The sequence below is a fragment of the Typopeltis vanoorti genome, chromosome 23 (assembly GCF_054136105.1).
Source record: "Typopeltis vanoorti isolate ZY-2024b chromosome 23, IOZ_Tvanoo_1.0, whole genome shotgun sequence".
NCBI classification, from domain to species: Eukaryota; Metazoa; Arthropoda; class Arachnida; order Uropygi; family Thelyphonidae; genus Typopeltis; species Typopeltis vanoorti.
In genome coordinates, this window is record NC_143571.1 from 91001823 (window position 1) to 91022405 (window position 20583).

General features: G+C 35.5%; 1 protein-coding gene across 1 annotated transcript in view; it reads left to right on the top strand.

Moving 5' to 3' along the window:
- Positions 1–12799: 12799 nt before the first annotated feature.
- LOC150094053 (prefoldin subunit 2-like) overlaps positions 12800–20583 on the top strand; it is a 43564-nt gene continuing 35780 nt past the window's right edge. The window contains exon 1 of the mRNA XM_090412748.1: positions 12800–12976. Coding sequence (XP_090268874.1) covers positions 12825–12976 — 152 coding nt within the window. The 5' untranslated portion in view covers positions 12800–12824. The remainder of the gene's footprint in view (positions 12977–20583) is intronic.

A 20583-nucleotide genomic window follows, 5' to 3' on the forward strand; every position in this document is an offset into this window, starting at 1 on the left:
ATATGGAGACGGCATACGACAAGGTGCCCAGCGATTCAAGTGATTTCAAAGTGGTCGTGAGACGCTTGAGGACGACGAAAAGTCGAGCCGTCCAAAAACTGGACTGAGCAAAGTTAACATCCAAAAAGTGCGTGATTTCATCAAAGAAATCCCGAAATCGTCCTTGAGATTGATTGAAGATGAATTGGGGATTCCAAAATCAACTGTGCACGACATTTTGACCGAAAGTTTGGGCCTTCGTAAATTGAATTCTCGATTTGTTCCCCACAAGTTGACTGACGACCAAAAAAAACGTATCGAATTGAATACTGCAAAAAAACTCATTAAAACCGCTCATTAAAACTTCATTGAAACGATCGTTACTGGTGACGAAATATGGTGTTTTGAGTATGAACCCGAAACAAAGCGCCAGAGTGCTGAGTGGAGACCACCAGAAGAGGGGTATCCGAAAAAAAGTCGCTTAAAGAAGTCAAAAGTAAAGACAGTGCTGATTTGTTTATACTATTCTAAGGGCAAAGAATTCGTTCCACCTGGCCAAACGGTCAATGGTGAGTTTTATCTCGACGTTTCGAAGCGATTGATAGCGAGAATTCGTCGCGCACGGCATGAATATTGTGATGCAGGCAACTGGTCACTTTTGCACGATAATGCATCGTCTCATCGTTCGAACATTGTGAGACAGTTTTTGAGCAAAAACTAAGTTGTGTGTTCGATCACTCGCCGTAATCACCTGATTTAGTACCCTGTGACTTCTTTCTCTTTCCCCCGTCTTATTTGTCGATGAAAGGAGATTGATACGACACCACTGAAAATGTTCAAGCGGCAGTAACCAACCGTCAACAGTATCCTAAACACTGATATAAATAACTCATTTAATGACTTAATCGACCCTGTCAAACGCTGTATCGAAGCAGGGACAGTATAGTGATTGAAATAAATGATTTGAATAATTATAATTGGCTTGTGTTTTATTTTCTATCAAAAGTTCGGTTTCGTTTTGGACAGAACACAAGGCTGTATAGTGGTACTTTAAATCAGCCACTTTGTTGCTGCGGTTCTTTCAGAAATGAGCCAAAAATCCAATCCTAATTTTCCTCTGACTTCATTATCCACTAAAAAAAATAATGAGGTTATGTATGCTACATCAGCTATTCCACAATTTTTCACTTAGGGGTAGCAATAGAAGGGTGACCTATGGTGATAAAATATGACCTCTCTGTAAATGTTTGGTATGGGAGATAGTGGGTCTCGGCCTTTGTTGAAGCCTGAGTTATATGGATTAGAACGCCGATTTTTTTTTTTTTGTTTGTTGAGAGTGGCAGAAACTATTTTGGTGGTTGTTGATTAATTAATGGGCTTTCAAGTGGCTGATAAATTGGCTGTGGATGGTCTCTTTAGAAAGAACTATGTGATGGCAATGAGACGATACGTTAATGGCATATTTTTATCTTCCTTTTTTTATTTAAATGTTCTTTTATTTTATTATTTATTAATTTTTTGAACCAACTGAATATTGGCCTATTTGAAAAAACTGTTTCTTGATATTTCTGCAGATGAGGATCTGGCATGAAGCTAACTTGGCACGCTGTTTATGTCCTTCTGTAAAAGGAAGGTCTCCACACTTTTACCCTAAATGCACCTTTTCCTTTTATAATTTTCCTATACAAAATACCTTTTTTTATATAATATAACCAGGGGCGGCTCGTCTATAGGGGCAATAGGGGCCGGGCCCCACCTATATTTGTATAACTAGCCCAATAATTGTAGTTTTAAAAAATATGTTTCTTGTAATTATTATTTTTTGATCTATTTCCAACACGTTTCATTGTTTAATAAAAAAATTACTGTAGTATTTTGTGGCAATGTTGTATAATGCGACTTAGTACGATCTCTGAGGCCAGCCACGGCTGGCCTTATTTTATACGTGTAGAACACAGGGCATGTATGAGGCAAGTGCACTAGCGATCGTGTTTGTTTACCGGGCGCAACGCTAATCTTGGGGCCAGTTTAGTCTGGCCCAGTCACTGCGTTTGTACGTAAATAGCGAGCGATTCTTTCATTGTCTTATTATTTATTCTCGTTGTTGATCTGTTTTATTGTTTTTAGTGTGTTTAATTATTGTTGTCGTTTTTTGTTATAATTTATTTTAAAGTTTAAATTGTTATTAAGTCCATAAACAATACATTTTAACTATGAACAAAATCGAAGTTTATTGGAAAAACGTTTCTAGTTATTTCTCGGAATCTCGAAAGTTTCGACATTGATTTATAAAATAAATAATAGAAATAATATTTTTTTTTTGTTTTCACACTTGAAAAATGAAAACATTTTGCATGGCGGCCAGCTGGAGTCGAACCAGCGTCTTTTGATTTCCGATTCATTGCTCTAGTCCGTTGATCTTTTTTTTTTTTTTTTTTTTTTTTGCAGTAGTCCGTTGAGCTATGCCCGCAACTGCAAATCTTTCGAGTTTTCATGTTATTAATACGTTGAGTCCGTATATATTACGTCCTAACAATTTAAAAAAATTAATAGCTCAATGCATCAGTGAATTCTGACTAAACATTATTGTAATAGAAACAATAACTATAAATCAATAATAGAACCCACAATATAAATATAAAAAAATTAAGTTGTTTTTGGCCCCTGGCCCCACCTGTTTCTATTGTCACCAGCCGCCACTGAATATAACATTATATAATTATAATATAATTTACAGATAATTATCTTAGTTTCTGGGATGGCAAACATTGTAGATTGAAACTTTTCATACTCAATGCCATAAATGCAGATTGCTGAAATTTATCTGTGAGAAGATAAACTCATTGACTTAAATGCTACAGACGTTCTCTTCTGTTTTTTTTTTTTTTTCACTTTTTTTTGAAGATCTTGCTTTAAGTCCCTTTATTTTTCAGCCTAATAACCTGGTCTTCAGATAAGATCAGATTTCGCTTCAGAAAATACAAAAAATATTACTAGCTTCTTCATCCAAAAATCAATTAGTCAATTAATTTAACAATATAAGTGCTCTTTCTTGCTGAAGATACTACTTTCTACCTCAATAAGTATTTCCTATAAAAATGTATGAACCATACACTGGCATTCTCACATTTGAGATTGTGCACGAAAATCTTCCCAAATATTCTCCATACCATATAGAAGAGAAGAGATCAGTCCAATTAATTGATGACCTCTCTTTCACCCAGGTTCAGTGTAACCATCTTCTTGGATTACTGCCTTGTTTGTTATTTTTCTCTACAAGATCTTTGCTTGGTGATGTTCTACGAGTAATTAAACCACTATGATTACAAAAATGTCAGTAGTCGCTGTCGACATCCATTTTCAGTCTGCCTCTGTTTTTTGTGTAACCTTTCGCGAAGAGTTCCCCAAAGACTACAACTTCCGTTGACAAACACATTGCGAGTTTTTCTTATTTTCTCCTAAAATTCGTGCTCACACATTTCACTGAGTGCAGTAGGTTCTGCAAAATATAGTATGTAGGATTACTATATATATAATTCAAAAATAATTTTGAATGACTTCTCGAAATGTGAAGCTTGCATATTGAAGTTGTTGAGGTTCTCATTTTTTTGATGGAGTAAACATTGAAAAAGGCGCAACTATCATGCTTTACAGATATTACTTCTCAATACAGCAAGCTACAATATCGAAAGAAATGTCAAATATTTCTAACTCTTCCTACGTTCTCTTCTGTTTTTTTCTCTCTCTCTCTTTTTTTTTTTTTTTGAAGATCTTGCTTTAAGTCCCTTTATTTTTCAGCCTAATATCCTGGTCTTCAGATGAGATGAGATTTCGCTTCAGAAAATATAGAAAATATTACTAGCTTCTTCATCATAAATTCAATTAGTCAATTAATTTAACAATATAAGTGCTCTTTCTTGCTGAAGATGCTACTTTCTACCTCAATAAGTATTTGCTATAAAAATTTATCAACCATACATTGGTATTCTAACATTTCAGATTGTGATAGTCTCAATCACAATCTCAAATTAGCACAAGCAAATGGTTTCTATTAACTTCAGCAGTATTATCTGGAGACCATTCCAGAAAATTATATATATATATTACTAGATTATCATGAGCTATTGATTTCTCCAAAGCTGGCCTGATGGTTAGAGCAGATACGCTGACTTGATTTTAGCGTAACCGCTCTCCAACCAAAAGACTGCAAGTCGAATTCCACCTTGGGCATGGATGACTGTAGTCTTTAATTAATTCATACACATTGATACATACAATATATGCACTCTTTCAAGATTGATTGAGACACCATGGGAAATGTAGACCCAAACCCCCTTCCCATTAGGTGGGAGAAGCTTTCCTGAGTAATGAGCAAAATAAGAGGCCACTTGTAACTCATAAGTTAATGATTTCCCTAAAGCAATCAAGTGCCTTCAAAATATTACAATCTGAATCTTTCGAGACTTCAGCGCGCATAATAAATAAAATAAAATAAATGAAAAATCCACTAATGCTTTTCATTCCCCAAGGGAGTAACCGAGGTAGGCTATTGTAAACGTATTATTTATTTTGCTATATAATGGGATATCTTTTTTCTATCTTTATTCTAATTAACAGTGAGCGCTTTCTCTCTCTCGTAACCTTTCTTGCTTTTACTATTGCATACTATGTTTATCTACCTTTCTCACTACGGATATTATGTCTACAGACACTAGAATATTTATTTTTTATTGAGACTACACCACTAATATCTTTTAATTGGCATAAAACTCAGTAATACGGCCAGTTGATTCTCTCTCTCTTTCTCTAACACAAATTCCTTCAGTAAAACTTTACACAAACAGTCGTGGTCTATTTTGCACTTAACTTTACGCTTCGGCTATCTCACTTGGTTTCCCGCTCACAAGGCCGATATTTTTTTTAGGAACAGTGCATCGTAAAATAAACAATCAGGCACACTCAATTGACATAGAATTAAAACACATTTATTTATATTTTAAATAAAGTACATTAAATAAGCGTTAGGGTGGTTACTCTTCTCTACCTACCTATCATTTATGCTTTTAGTATAAAGAAACAAACTTCCTCTTTTAATATTAATTGACTATACAATATAATTACTCAGTTACTTCTCTGCTAAAAAAAGAATCAAATTGCAGAGACTAATTTTCTCATAAAGAGATTAGCTAGCTATGGCAAGTTATCTTACAATTTATATTCCATAACAACAAGTCAGAGGACTGTAGAGATTAGCTATTTCTCTTTCCTATCAGTCCATCTATGACATATCTCCTAGATTACAAAAAGAATGTACATTAAAGTTTGGACTTACAGAGGCTCTTTGTCACACATTTTTCGAAAGGTTCTTCATTAAAGTTCCTATGCATTTTTCTTTCCTTAGGACCTGGCTTTCATCTGGAGAGTCTTGCTTCAAGGGGGGTTGTCGGATTACTGGCAAGCCTTGGACTGCGATTTTTCTGGTATTCAAAAAGCTCAGGCAAGAAGTTTCGGCATACAGGCTTGAAGATTGTTCTGCAGCCTTTGACTCCGGTTGACTTCCCATGGAAAAAAGGACATCCGACACTCTTGGCTAGGGTTCGCCATAACTTCTGGTTCTCTGCCGGCTGCCTCTGGTTCGGATTCCGCCTATGGTCTGCAGCTCACCTCCACTCTGTTGCAGACTATCCTCTGCTGTGGATCCAACTGCCTCTCTCTTTAGTAACTGGGGCCTTCCTCTCCTCTTTTGCCGACTTCTGATGGCTCTCTGCCGACACTGCCTCCCGATGTTTGGCTCAATGCCTTTTTATTTTCCCGTTGTCCGGACTTTGCACTAAGTGTTGTAAACCCCGAAGAAAATGGGCATTTCTCATTCATCCTTCTGATAAGGCCGGCCCGTTCTTTCTTCTCGTCAGTGCTCTCTTTTTCCTTGTTTTGTCGGGCAGCGGAAACTTTTCTGAAACTAGCGGATCTCTTTGATACAAGCTCCGACGACGTTCATGCTTAGAGTCCACAACCACCTCTTACACACACTTTATCGAAAACAAGTTTCTTGTGCTCTTTATACATAGCTATTACACAAAGTAAACAAACTTTTACACACACACACACACACACACACACACACACACACACACACACACACACACACACACACACACACACACACGCCGCGACCTATTACGGCATCTGAGATAAATAAAGTAAAATAAATAAAAGACTTCGTAGCCTCGATATTGTCATGACAATCAGTGAAAAGACTTTATAGTTGTAAGTGTGATTATAGTTACTGAACTAATGCTTTGTCCAGAGCCAGTGAATATTTATCCGAGATCGATGGTGTTTTTAATTACTGAAGAAACAACGTGAATTTTTAAAGTTGAACACACCAAAATTGACCATTGAGATACACTATATTAACAAAAATATTTGGACATCATATATGCCATTCTAATTTCAGATCCTACCTCATGCAAATATTCAGATCTTACCACATGCAAATATTCAAGGAGTGTCTGCATAAGTCTGGTAATAAAAAATATGATGTGCTGCATGCTATGCACTGTACTCGATGTCAAGTTGCTAAGTTCAGCTGAACCAGCAGACATCCAGCATGGGTTGATAGATGGATGTCGCATCAGTGTTCTTTCTGTTCTAAACACCGGTAGAAATCCATCGTTTCTTACAGTATGTTATTCGTAGATGGAAAGTTGATGGTGCTACCACAGCAGGAAAATCCCCTGGAAAGCCATCGACACTCACTAACCCAGATCAACAAGCCCTCTCTCGAAATGTTCGAGAGTCCCGCACGTCATCAGTGGTGGACCTCCCAGTTAAGCTGGAAAACACTGCACGGACATTTGTCAGCACTAGACCTGTTCACAGAAAGTTGGTTGCCTTAGGTTATTACCATGGCAGAACTTCTGCGAACAAGTCACACATCATCCCCTAAACGCCAAACAACGTTTGAATTGGTGCCTTTCACACCACTCTGAGACTGTAGATGATTGAAAAAGGGTTCTGTGGGACGAAGGATCAAACTTCCAATGTTTACTCTGATGGTCGTGTTTGAATATGAAGAATACCCGGGAAAATATTCCAGCAGGACTGCATCATTCCAACTGTCAAGTTGGCAGAGGCTCGGTAATGGTATGGGAGTATTTCATTTGGATGGGGATTGGCTATTGTATGCCCAAAACTATGATGTCTGATATTTACCTGCACATTCTGGACAATTTCAAGCTTGCGACACTGTAGAAGCCCTTCCGCAGTAACCCTTGCATGTTTCAGTGCAACAATGCTCCATGCCATACTGCTATGTGCGTCCGATTGATTTCCACATAATAACATTGAAATGTTGTATTGGCTGGCTCAGAATCCACACCTCATCTCCATCGAACATCTTCAGGGTGAAATTTTTTGAAGAAGAACACTTGCTCCAGACCACAGCTGCTTCCATCACCAATGGGGATGGATTTGCTCGATTAATAGAAGAATATTCTTGTCGCAGCATATCAGAAATTGGTTGAAAGCATGCCCTGAACGGTAGTTGTTGTCATTCAGTCCAAAGGTAGTCTCACTCGACACTAGAAATGTAATTAAAATGTATTCTTTTTACCAGAACTAGATGTCGAAATACATCGCTTATGTAGAATGTTGTGTAAATCATCCTCCGTGATTGTAAGAGAAGGAGACCAGTGTCTAGCGATCTCTCAAACTTTTAGGACTAGAGGAGTACCCCTACTTAGTTTTAGAAATGAAAAAAAAAAAGACAGCGTATTTATTTTACTAAAAAAAATAACAAAGGTAAGCGATGTGTTTTTCTTCTCCACCGTAAGTTGTAATTTAAGAAACTTTTATGTATTTATGCTATTATTGTTAACTGATATCATATATTTTCTACGGACCATTTTAATTTCATTAGATTCCATTCATTTTCCCCCAAGTTTTAGAAGACGTTTAAACAATATTGAAGTTTTTGTAGGGCTGATTTTAACCTTTTCAGAAATCAAATTTATTTTTGTAGGAAAATATTCCACATTTACTCTTCAGCCTTTCAGAACATTCAGAGATGGGTCAGTCATTTGTGGCAATTCGCAAGAATCTCATATGTTCCATGTTCAAATGTTTAGGACAAATTTCCAAAGTATATCGAAAACTATAATTATGAAAGAGCCCCTCTTGGAACAATCGCCTGAAGGGAGGAGGTATCTTCCTCAGTATTCTCCTTACAACTAGTGTATTTTGAAGGATTTTGAAAAGCTTTTCGATTAAAATATTGAAGGGTTTTCAGTATTTTAATTTGATGGCTTGTAAAGAAACAGAGCATGAACAAGACACAGAAACAAAAGAGTTGACTATTAGGTTTTTTCATCCTTGTTTAATTAACTGTGATAAAACTATCTTCAGTAAATTTTCCCAATCATTCGTGTTTTAATAATTTTGAGATTGTTATAAAAATTCTCTTAAATTAAATATGTCCAAAATTATATTCTTTTCTAATCCTTTTATCCAAGTGTAATGCGAGGTCTAGCAGAAAAGTAACGAGGTACAATTCGTATAAAATCGTGTCTTCAGTTAATCGTCTGATACATCTTGGTCACCTGCAAAGTAACTCTCCCGCATGAAACGCATCAGTTCTGACGCTCCTTCAATGTGGTGTAGAAGGATTGGATGTCCTCTTCTATTAACTCGTTTATGGTCGCTGGCTGTTTTTATATAAAGTCATATGGAGACAAGTCTGGCGAATCCAGTGGGCGGTTCCAACGCTGGAGTGCAGTTTTTTTTTATCTAAATACTCGCGAAATGACAGTGCAGAATGAAAAGATGCATTGTTGTGATGCAAGATCCAATCATTGGTTTTCTCAACCATTCAAGGATTTCTTTGTTTAAATTTGATTGACCGTCACTCCAGGAGGTTGTTGTTCGTCCTTGTTCTTGCAGGCTGCCCCCGTTCTTGTTCATATTCCGCGCTTTTTCTCCCCTCCAAAAACGTTCCATTTAAACACGTGAGCACGTGATAAATAATCATCACCAAACGCTAGCTTAATTTTATCGAAGGTTTCGTAGCACTGCCATTCAGTTGAACATAACATTTAATCAAACAATGTTGTTACAGATTTTGCTTCTAATTTTCGTAACGACAGGTGTTTACCCTATCGACGAGAAACTGTTATTGACAGAAAGAGCAGAAATTCCTCTAACATACCAAATAATAAAAAAAGCTCACTACCTTTCTGCTAGACCTCGTATAGGAGCTAAGGACTTCACATTAATTGCACTAATATCCCATAATGCAATGTAAACATCCTTCGACGTTTATTGAAGTCTCATTATTGGGAGCCCGATTCAGAAGAGATGCCAAGGTCGAAGAAATGCAGACTGCATATATTTTCCATAAGTCGAAACTCAAAAGGGGGAAACCAGTCTCAGTAGTGGCCTGTCCCATAGCATTATGCATAGCATTATACACACCCGAAAGGATGCGTGCTTTGCATTATGGAATACTCAGTCAATTGATGTGTGTTGTCATTAATATCTATATACAAACAAGCCTAGTTGGGAAGATAGTTCATGCATAAACTTTGCTTACACTTGGATAAAAGGGTTAAAAAAAATATAATTTATTGGCATATTTAATTTATTTTAAAACCAAGTGGGAAAACTTTCTACATATACATTCCCTTTCAATATAAAATATTCAAATTACTTTATTACTAATTTTAAAATGTTTAAGAATTGTAATGATTTTCTTTTTCATCTATATATCTAATTAGTAATCAGTAATCCAATTCATAAAGTTTTATGATTTCTTTGAACAAATAATGATACTGTCCGACGACAGATGCGAGACCCCCTCAAGACTTCTGTGCATGAAGAAGAAGGCGAATCCATTTCAATAATAAGGTAATCAATGATGAGTGCTTATTATTATACTTCGGAAAATTATCATTTCTTTTATGAAAATTCTAGTTTTTAAAGTGGTAACTATTTTGCTTGTACAAGGAGTCCCAAAATTCACGCAAGAAGTAATTTTGATAGAAAACACAGGTTTTTAATTAAAAATTGTAATTTCTTATTGATTCATAAAGTATACAATATAGGGTTCTGCATGGAATAGCATATCGGGTAAATGGCCTCCACGGCTTTGCTGGCACATATGCACTCTTTTGTAGAAATTTTCCATGACCGTTTTGCATAAATGTGGCTGAATTTCGTCGATACAGCGCTGAATTTCCTCCTCCTTCAAGGCGCGGGTGGTCGTGGGCTTGTTGGCATAAACCTTAGACTTAAAAAAAAAACCCAAAGAAAAAATTCAAACGGCGTTAAGTCACATGATCTGGGCGGCCAATTCTGATCACCAAAACGGGAAATTACACGACCAGGAAATGACTCATGCAGTAATTGAATTGTTTCTCGGGCATGGCATGTGGCACCGTCTTGTTGAAACCACATGTCGTCCACATCCATATCTTGCAATTTAGGCACAAAAAACTGGATTATCATGTCGCGATAGCGAGCACCATTAACTGTTATTGCCTTACCAGCCGCATTTTCGAAGAAGAATGGGCCGATGATGCCTCCAGCCCAAACTCCGCACCAAACAGTGACACGTTGTGGATGCATTTGTTTCTCAACAGTCACTCGTAGATTTTCTGAACCCCAAATGCGATAATTTTGTCGATTAACGAAGCCATCAAAATTAAAATGAGCCTCATCGCTGAAGATGATTTTTGTTCGAAAAATAAGCATCCACTTGTTGTTGTTCCATAATCCATTCAAAGAACTCTCTTTGCTGTGTGTGGTCATTTTTAATAACCCTGAACTGTCAACTGTCACGAAAAAAAAAAGTCAGCTGTCTTTTTTTTTTCTCGTTGGCAACAACACTTATCCGCACAAATGGCGCTGAATTTAAATCTCGCGTGAATTTTGGGACACCCTGTACAACAGTTGAAAAATTTTACGTATAAAGTAAGTGATTTCGCATGTCAGTGATGAATTCGTACATCGCCTTATTATTTTCTCCAATAAGAATTGACTCTTCTTGGCACTGAGCCAGCTAGGGTTCTCGCATGTGGACGGACAGTAGTATAACAGCACATTTTTAAAGCATAATAAATTATTAACAAACTGAATTTTGGATGTATTGAGATATAATAATTGAGATATAATATATATATATATATATATATATATATATATATATATATACACAAAAGTTGGGTATTATATCAACTCTTGCGAATCGTGCAAGATCTGTACTGTCAGATGAAGAAGAACTAAAAAAAGAACTACAACATCTTAAATGGACCTTTAAAAACAATGGCTACTCTTTAAGAAGTATTAACAAACAATTATCCCACCGTCAACATAGCAACGTAGAGACACAGGATCACTCCAAACGTTATATCTCCTTGCCATATATCAGCATACTATCCAAAAAACTGAGTAGAATCCTAAGGAAGTTTAAAATACAAACGTGCTTCTCGACGCTTCCAAAAATAAGATTAAGTTTCAGCAACTACAAACAATCGCACAACCTTCTACAATTCCCAGGTGTTTATAAAGTCACATGTGAGTGGGGAAAACCTTACTATGGCCAAATGGAGAAATCTATCCTCCTACGTCTCGAGGAACACCAGAGAGACATTGCTTACAAGAGAACCAAATCTACTGCCCTATCAGGCCATGTCTTGTTTGCAATAAACACGAACAACGAAAGCCGCCAACATGAAGTAAATTGGACAACAACTTCAAACCTACACATTTGCCACGATGAGGTAGAACGCCGCATTATCGAGTCAAAATCACCTTGGACCCTTTTCATATGAGACTCTTTCAACTCTACTATCAGATACTGGAGATCTCGTGGTTCCACACATGCACAAGTGTACAACAATCGAACTTTAACAAGGACTATAACTCAAGTTCATAATAACTGTAATTTACAGTTGAATATTATACCTTTATAATTGTATAGCTTTAGAGTGTCTCAATGTTTTCAGTGTCTTTTAATAGCTTTCTATGTTCTTAACGCCTGATGAAGTCGATCCCGACGAAACATGTGTTTCAAATAAATCTCAATTTGTTATAATTCTAGGATTTTTAGTCAGTTTATATAAAAATGAACATATCCCAATGCCGAGTTAATATTAGTAGTTATATATATATATATATATATATACTGTATATATATAGAATATTGCAGGGAAAATATATATGCATACAGTGAGACATATTGACAAGAATGTGCATTCAAATCACTATACAATGCAGTGATGCATCACACAATTCGTTAGTAATAATAATAATGGAATGATTTTGTATTATTATACATAATTTTGTCTTTTGTGTTTTTCTTTCAACATTTTTTTTAAAAATTTGGTATTTAATACAGATATTTTACTTCTCTACATAATATCAGTGTGCAAATTACTGGGCACATTCATTTTGATATACATGTACTTGTTCGTTTGTGTGGATTTCGGCTTTCTTCCTCGAAGGCTTCTGCAGATATTATCGGAGAAATTTTTTTATTTAAAATTTTTTTAAAATTCCATTAAAGCTTACATAGGCATCCCAAATTTGGACACATATCATATCAAAATCACGATGCATTAATATTGAAATTTGATGCAAGCTTAAACATTTAAAAATTGATACAAAGCATATTAAAATGAGTGAATTTTTATAATAATAATAATAATAATAAATTCAAATCAGTCATGTATTCAAAATAAAAGTATTTTTAAACGACATATTCAGTTTTATTCACCAGATGTCACTATGTTAGTTAAAGTTGTTTTATGGGTGAACGCTTTCTTGCAGAATTTACGTAGCGTTTAAAGATGGCTGCTGATCCCGAAAGATCGATGAAACAAGAAAAGGGAAAACGTTTATCCCAGGAAAGTATTGTGTCGGGATTTAATCAGTTACGACAGGAACAAAGATTATTGGTTACAAAAATAGCAGAATTGGAAATGGATTTAAATGAGCATAAGTAAGTAGCGACCAGATGTCACTCGTATTCACACTAAAAATTCTATCTACAGTATATTTATTTATTATTTCTTTGATTGTAGCATAATTTTACTGTAATAAATATATTTCAGGACACCTCAGCGAAACCATTCTTTAATGATGGATAATAGAATATAGAAAGTATAGCAAAGTACTCCTCCTGAGCGTTTTTATTTTACCGTACGATTGCAAATATGGGAAAAGTGAATGGAGAACTTGAATTTTTCAAGCTCTTTGTCTTAAGAAATTACGTCAAGTATATCATTTTAACAGTAATATAATATAGTCTTGATATAGACTAAATTATATTATTCAGTATACCTCTGAGTAACAAAGTACCGCAAGTGTAGTTTTAGGCTACTATCCAGCTCTGCCCAAAGAATATATTTAATTTTGTTGCTGAACTCAATAGTGTGTGTGTGTGTGTGTATATATATATATATATATATATATGATGGTGTTTGAATAACATGGTAGTTAAATATCTTAATTCAGGGTTACTAATTTTTATATTATAATTAGCAATGACAAATTATATTTTTGCTTTAATCTTTTATCAAGTGTAAGCAAAGTTTTCTTTTATTTTCTCAACAGTTATGTTCTTGTTTTAGTCTTTTAATATTGTTTCAGTTCTTTTGTTTGCTTGAAACAAAATTTAAAACGAGAAGATAATCTCTTTCAATTATAATATACTTAATAATCCAGTAGTAAAAATTTCCACAACCATTTGTGGTAATTTATTTAATGTGTATGGATTAGAGGATATTAATCAATAGCAATGCCTCATACATGATGCTCAAGAGTTCAAAGATTCCAGAAAAACTTAGAATGCAGCAGAAAATATTGTGGTACCTCGTGAAGTCTGTGGACATTATGGATGACAACTCTCTCCACACTAATCTGCCTAGTACAGATTACTCCATCCTAGTACTCCATCACTCTCTTTGGAAATGTATTTATTTTCAGTTAATTGTAAGTCTTCTCTGGCTGGTTTGCCTTTTTTTTTTTTTTTTTCAGGTGGTTTTCTGAAAATCCTGTTTGAACATTCTTTGTGTTCTGGATGGTCTTTCCAACCAAAGGACATAGTAAGATGATATATCAAGCATCTAGAAGGAGATGGATATTCGTGTGAATTTTGCATGTGGTGTGCATGTCACAAAACTGCATATGCATATTCTTACATACCTAGAAGTTGCAATGTAAAATAAACATAGCATAATAAAGGACATGCAATTAACTAAAACTAAGCCTTTTATTATCGTTTTGTTTTGATATGTAGTGGCAAACTGAGAACAAAATTCAGATAGAGAACTTAGTGGTTTACCGCAAATTGGATAGATCATTGTGTGTTAATAAAATTGAATCTTGAACAAATAAGATGGATTGTGTGGTAAGTGGAATGAAATTTTTTGGAAGAGATTTAGAGGAATGGGAGAGAAAAAGAGATAGCAAGATGAAAAAGAAGTAGGTAAGTTTGTGTGCATTAAGACGTTAGTCCCTCCTATTCTGGCTTAGTTTTTAACCATAAACTTCATTTTCTGGCTTTCTCTTCTGTTCTTTATCTGAACCTTTGTTATTTCTCTGAACCTTTTTTTTTTTTTTTTTCCAGTTAATGTACAACCCATCTTGTTAGGCAGAACCTAATTACATCAGCCCTCATGATGGCCCATCTGTTCCAAAACTAAGACACCACCTTCTCTTTCAATCTTCCTTTAATAATTGTTTAAATTTAATTTAGTTCTTGAATTACCACTCTGATAGTAGCACTGCTGACCATCAAATATGTACCAAAAAATTCATTAAAAGATATTTTTTTAGGTACATACTTCATCATCATGAAATTCCTGGCATGTACCCTCAAGGGGTTTATAGCAGTGCTTCCCAAACTTCTGGATGTCAGGGCCCCCTTTGCAAAAATTAAAATATTTCATGGCCCCTCTCAAAAAAAAAATCGTAATAGAGAGATATATTATAACAATATTTATTGTATTTATATTCAATACAAAACATACACAGCGAATATTGCAAAAATCAAATGCATATATTACATTTTTTGCTTCTTACCATTTGATTCTGAAGACAATGCGGGCCGTTCTGGTAAAATATGAAATACTGTCCTTTTTTTTGAGTCTGTTTCTGCTTCTTCTGATTGTTCGTGTGGATTTTTTTTATATTTTTTATTAGCCACTTATCCATCTCAGGATTAAATTTTTTAACGTAGAATAGATCAAATAATATCACCACTTACCGATACTGGCACACCACAGACTGATAACATGAAATTAGTGAATATTACCTGAATAGGTGATCCCAGGACATTTTTCTCTTTTGTGACTTTTCTCCCTTTACGGTAATTAAGCCTAACGCGAAACAGACAGCAAAGGCAGGTTATTAAAACTGCATATGATTTGTGCGGTATTAACAAATGATCGCGCAACCGAAAGATAAAAGCATAGCTGACAATTGAGTTGAAATGCTAACTCTGTTCAACCGAATTCCATATGTGAAACTGCCATAACATTCATTTTATATATATATATATATATATTACTTAGTTTTAACAATTAGAGGCAACTGGGATATAAACACTAATTAATGAATTTTAACACGTTCGGTTGAATTTTATTACTGCCTTGGGAAATCGAACTCACACACATCTAATTAATAACAATAGTTTTTAGTTAGATACTGTGTTTGCCCATGCAATATATGGTTTTGTTTCAGTCTATATAGCATAGTTTCTGTATGAGGGGACATGTGATTCATTAATTAGTGTTTTTATCCCAGTTGCCTCTAATTGCACTATTTCTTGAGAAATATATTACACAGACTCTTCATACCTTATTCACTGGCATAATAAAAGTACTTGTTTTTTATTGCCTTTGCAGTATAGTGGCTGTTAGGGAGGGTGTTGTTTACCACTGCAAGCAAGTTACTATCTCCCCACATGAACTTGTTTAAGCTTTTTTTCATGTGTGAAGTATATGCGAAACTTTTATTGGTAACAGAAAACTAACTCGGATGACAGTGATAATATAAAACGAATTTTGATATGTATATAAAGTCAATATCAACAGTCTCTGATTACGAATGCGTGATGAAAGGGACAGGAAGATTTGGAGCTTCCCTGGAGAGCATTTGAAGTAAATACAATTAACCACTGCTTTGAAATGAAACATATGAATAAGCAATATTTACTAATATTCCTTAAGCGCCGAAATACACATGAAGCAAAGTTTGTGAACCAACACCGATGTGTGAATTTTTCCATTAAAATATAAAAAATAACAAAAAAGAAATAATAAAAGTTAAATACGTTTCTTTTAAAATAAAAAAAATCTACTTAGTCTTAAAACATTTTAAATTTGTTTTCATTATTTCATGGCCCCCCTCAACAAAACCTACGGCCCCCAAGGGGACCGTGGCTCACAGTTTGGGAAGCGCTGGTGTATAGGATATGATAGTGCTACATGAAAAATTTACATCATTACTAACTTCCTATCTACAATTTTCCTCCAAATCAGTCTGTTACATGTCAAGACTCCAATATTATCATTATCAGATCTTATATTTCTATCGTCTAAGGCACATTGTGCCGTATCAATCCACTATATCTTGGTCTTCCTCTGGGTCGTTTTCCTGCCAACCTGGCAGAGAACACTCGTTTTGCTAATCTTTCCTTGCCCATTCTGTTTAAGTGACCATACCACCTGAGATTAGCTCTGCTAATGCATTCCTGGATGCCAACAATGTCAAGTTCTTTCCTAATATCCTTGTTTTTAATATGATATTACCATTGATGCCATCTGTTCACGCCTCTAATCTTTCTCAGGACTCTCATATCTGCGGTCTCTAGTCTTTGGTCAAGTGTTTTACTTCTGACCCAGCTCTCAGATCCATAAGTTAAAACTGGTTTGAACACTGTCTTGTATACAGCTAATTTAGTGTTGCGACTAATTTCTCTCTTATTCCATATGGATTTATTCAATTGACTTCCTACCATACCAGCTTTGTTGATTCTGTTGTCTATTTCCATATTTAATTTACCATCTTCACTAAAAAATCGTGCCTAAGTAGCTGAAATGTTTTACTTTCTCCACAGGTTTTCCATCCACAACACAGTTGACATTTTCAATGATTCTGTCTATTTTCATTGTCTTTATCTTTTTTTAATCTTTGATTTTTTTAAATTTATTTATTACTTATTTTGCATTGCTACTTCTAGGTGAACTAAGAAAAGAAAAACAGTTTTGTGACATAAGTCTCTACAGCAAGGTTTCTGATTATTATTATTAAATGATACCCTGTAGGGAGTCCATAGACTCATCGAGGGAGAACCCTGCTGTACAACTGTCTCCACCACTCCATCCATCAACTACAAAGAACTGCAACTACATCTACGCCATCTACTGCCCACCACCACTCCATTCATCAACTACAAAGAACTGCAACTACATCTACGCCATCTACTGCCCACCACCACTGGTATTTTCACAAACAACCATGCCATGGCAGGTTTCGAACCCACAGCCTTTTGGCTTGAGAGCGGATACGCTAACCACTCAGCCAACCATGCCAGCATTGTAAAAGATCGTGTAAAAAAAAAAATCTTTATGCTACTTCAGGCATCCATTAACTGGAGTGTTGATCTTGTGCCAGGTAGTGAAATTCACCTTCCATATGAAACAATCACATCTATGCCACATTGGGATTTAAATCCTGTTGTTTGGAGAGTAAATATACTAACCACTTACCCAATTACAAAATTTTCTCATACTAAATTAATGTTGCCTTTTTTACTCTAGCCGTAACCTGTAAAACTGTGAGTACTAAATTAATTCACTTAAATATGTGCAGCTGCAAAACCCCAGTAGACACTTAAACAGATATGCTTCTACAACCAGCCGGTGTCAGCGTCAGTTTGTCCACACCTCACAGGGAACTAATTAGTCTATTAAGTTGGAATGGTTGAGTAATATTGAAGCAGAGACATTGGAGAAATTACATTCCAAAATTATTGGCTGTAAATGTGAAATTCTGAAAGGAAAAATCGTGTGCTTCCAGTTACTAGGCATGTGTGCTCCTTTTTGACTGGTGTGTGTGTGTGTGTGTGTGTACAGCTTAGAAGGGGATATTGAACATGTATCAAAATTTTTTTCACAAAAGGTAGGCAATCTGAAAAGAACATCAATATATAGAAATCATTTTTAGATTGTTATTCTGAAAACTCCAGTATGTTCCAAAAAAAAAAAAAAACTGAATTTTTTTTTGTTATTGTTTTATTTTATTTTATTTTTAATGTAGCTCTTTCCTACTAAAGGTTTTAGTAAACCTATAATACATTTGCACCATGGGTGGGCTGAAGTTTTTATAAAATATTTTTATAGATTTATTTATTTTTTTTTTTTAAATAATCCAGAAATTCTGCTTTGGAAACCAAACATGGAACTTTCCAAGCCATTACAGGCTTTCAATAAGCAGGACAGCTGTTCACACCCAGAGCCTTACTTACACTTTCCCAAGGCAGGTGGGGCACGACGTGTTAGAGTGCTCCAGGACTCCTCCCTTACTGTTTGGGATCCTTAAATTGTCCCTAATTTTTCAGGATCCCCAGTTAGAGCTTCTTGCAACTGTGCTTAAAATACAACCCTCCTCACACCAGGTGATAAAATTCATCTTCCAAGTAAAGACATGCCCATTCATCTTCCACCTAAAAACAATTATCCATGCTTTTCAATGGGATTTAGACTTGCAACCTGTTAGAGAGGAGAGTGGATATGTTTAACCAGTCACTGCCACGTAGGCTGGCAATATATATAAATAAAATATTTCTTTTTCTCACAGTCCAAATGAAAGCACCTGACTAGCCGTAAAAAGTTAACATTTTTGTGTCTTTGAACATTTATACGTTGCCTCTTTACATAGCTTTGATAAGACCTCAGTTGAACTATTGTGCACAGGTCTGGTCTCCTGGTTTCCATTGTCATTCTGATAGTGGAGAGAGTGCAAAGGAGCAGGGACATGCCAACCCGAGGGTGCAAGGGGTGCACTGCACTCGGGCATAGGGCGGCATTTTATGTAGCTAATATCTAATTTGGATTATACAATGCAGTATTAGGGGCGGCCGATAAAAGTTTGAACCAAGGAGAGTGTCAAAAATGATATCAGAATTTTGGAACACTGATTATGAAGACAGATTGAGAATTTGTAGACTGCAGATACTAGCAAACAGGAGAGAGAGAGAGAGAGAGAGGTGATATGATTGAGATGTACAAACTTCTGAAAGGGTCATACAGGATTTCAGTTGATGGAATTTTTCAATTTATGGAGGGTGGTGCATGATTGAAATGGATTGTCATTGGATGTTGTGTATGCAAGCGGTGTAAATGAATTCAAGAATAAGTGTGATAGCTGGTGCATGTAGCATGTGGCCTCCCTCAATGAGTCCCTGATTCTCTTGAAGGTCTCTCTTAATGATAATTTCATTGAATTTCAGTAATCTGTAAAGTTTGTAAATTAAATTAACGATGTCAAGAAATGATTTTTTTCCCCCAAGGTTACACAGTAGTCAACATTCATTGTGTAGAATCTATAGAGTACAAAAACATCCTCATCCTAGCCACGGTGGCCAAACTGTGGCTCTTAAGTTTTATTGTGGCTCAACTAACAAATAAAAAATATTTATAATTTTTCTTAATTTTCTATTGCGCCATGAGGAGCTTAAGGATCTTCCTCAACCATAGCCAAGTTTGCCGGTCTTGGGCGTGGACAGCAGGGTTTTTCCCCTCAGTTTATCTGGGGTATTTCATCCCGCAAGCAGGCAAACCGGCCCCCTGAACATACAGATCTACAGTCGTAAATACTTAACCCCCATGAGGGGGGCTCAACTCGCCCCAATAGGGACGGGGGAGAAAAGGGAGGAAACTCCATATGAATAAATGTAATTTAATTATTTTATTTTTTCTCACTAGTGGTCAGGCTAGTGTAAACGGTTAACAAGCAATTTAGTGTAATAACTTTTTATTTTCCTAATGATCTTAATATAGAGGCAGAAACATTGCTCTAACACATTTTTCTCTTCATAAATTTTACACAACAAAAGCCAAAACATTGTTTGTAATTTCATTGGTTAATCATTTATATTGCATAAGGAAGTAACTGTGGCTGATAATAATTCAAAATTTTTTTAAAAAATAAATTCTTTGTATTTCATAGCAAAAAAAAAAAAAAAAAAAACAGCATAAATCATATTAGCTCTTGAGATGATTACGTTGGGGAATATTGTCATGTCAGCTGAATTGGCTATGTAATTGAGTAAATAAATATTTATATATAAACTTCTCTGTGAAGAGCCTGTGTAGCTCAGTGGATGTGGTTTGCACACCACCGCGCTTGACTGCATGAAGGAAGACTTGCTTTCGAATCTACTAGAGGAAATTTTTCTAAGCCTTTTTTTCGACTGGTTCCCAAGTTAGTCAATTTCTGGCACAGGCAAGCGGGTTTTTTCTCCCGGAAACTCAGGTTTTTCGTCCCATAAACTCAAGAAAATCGATCATAGAACCCACATTACTTCAGACATTAAATATA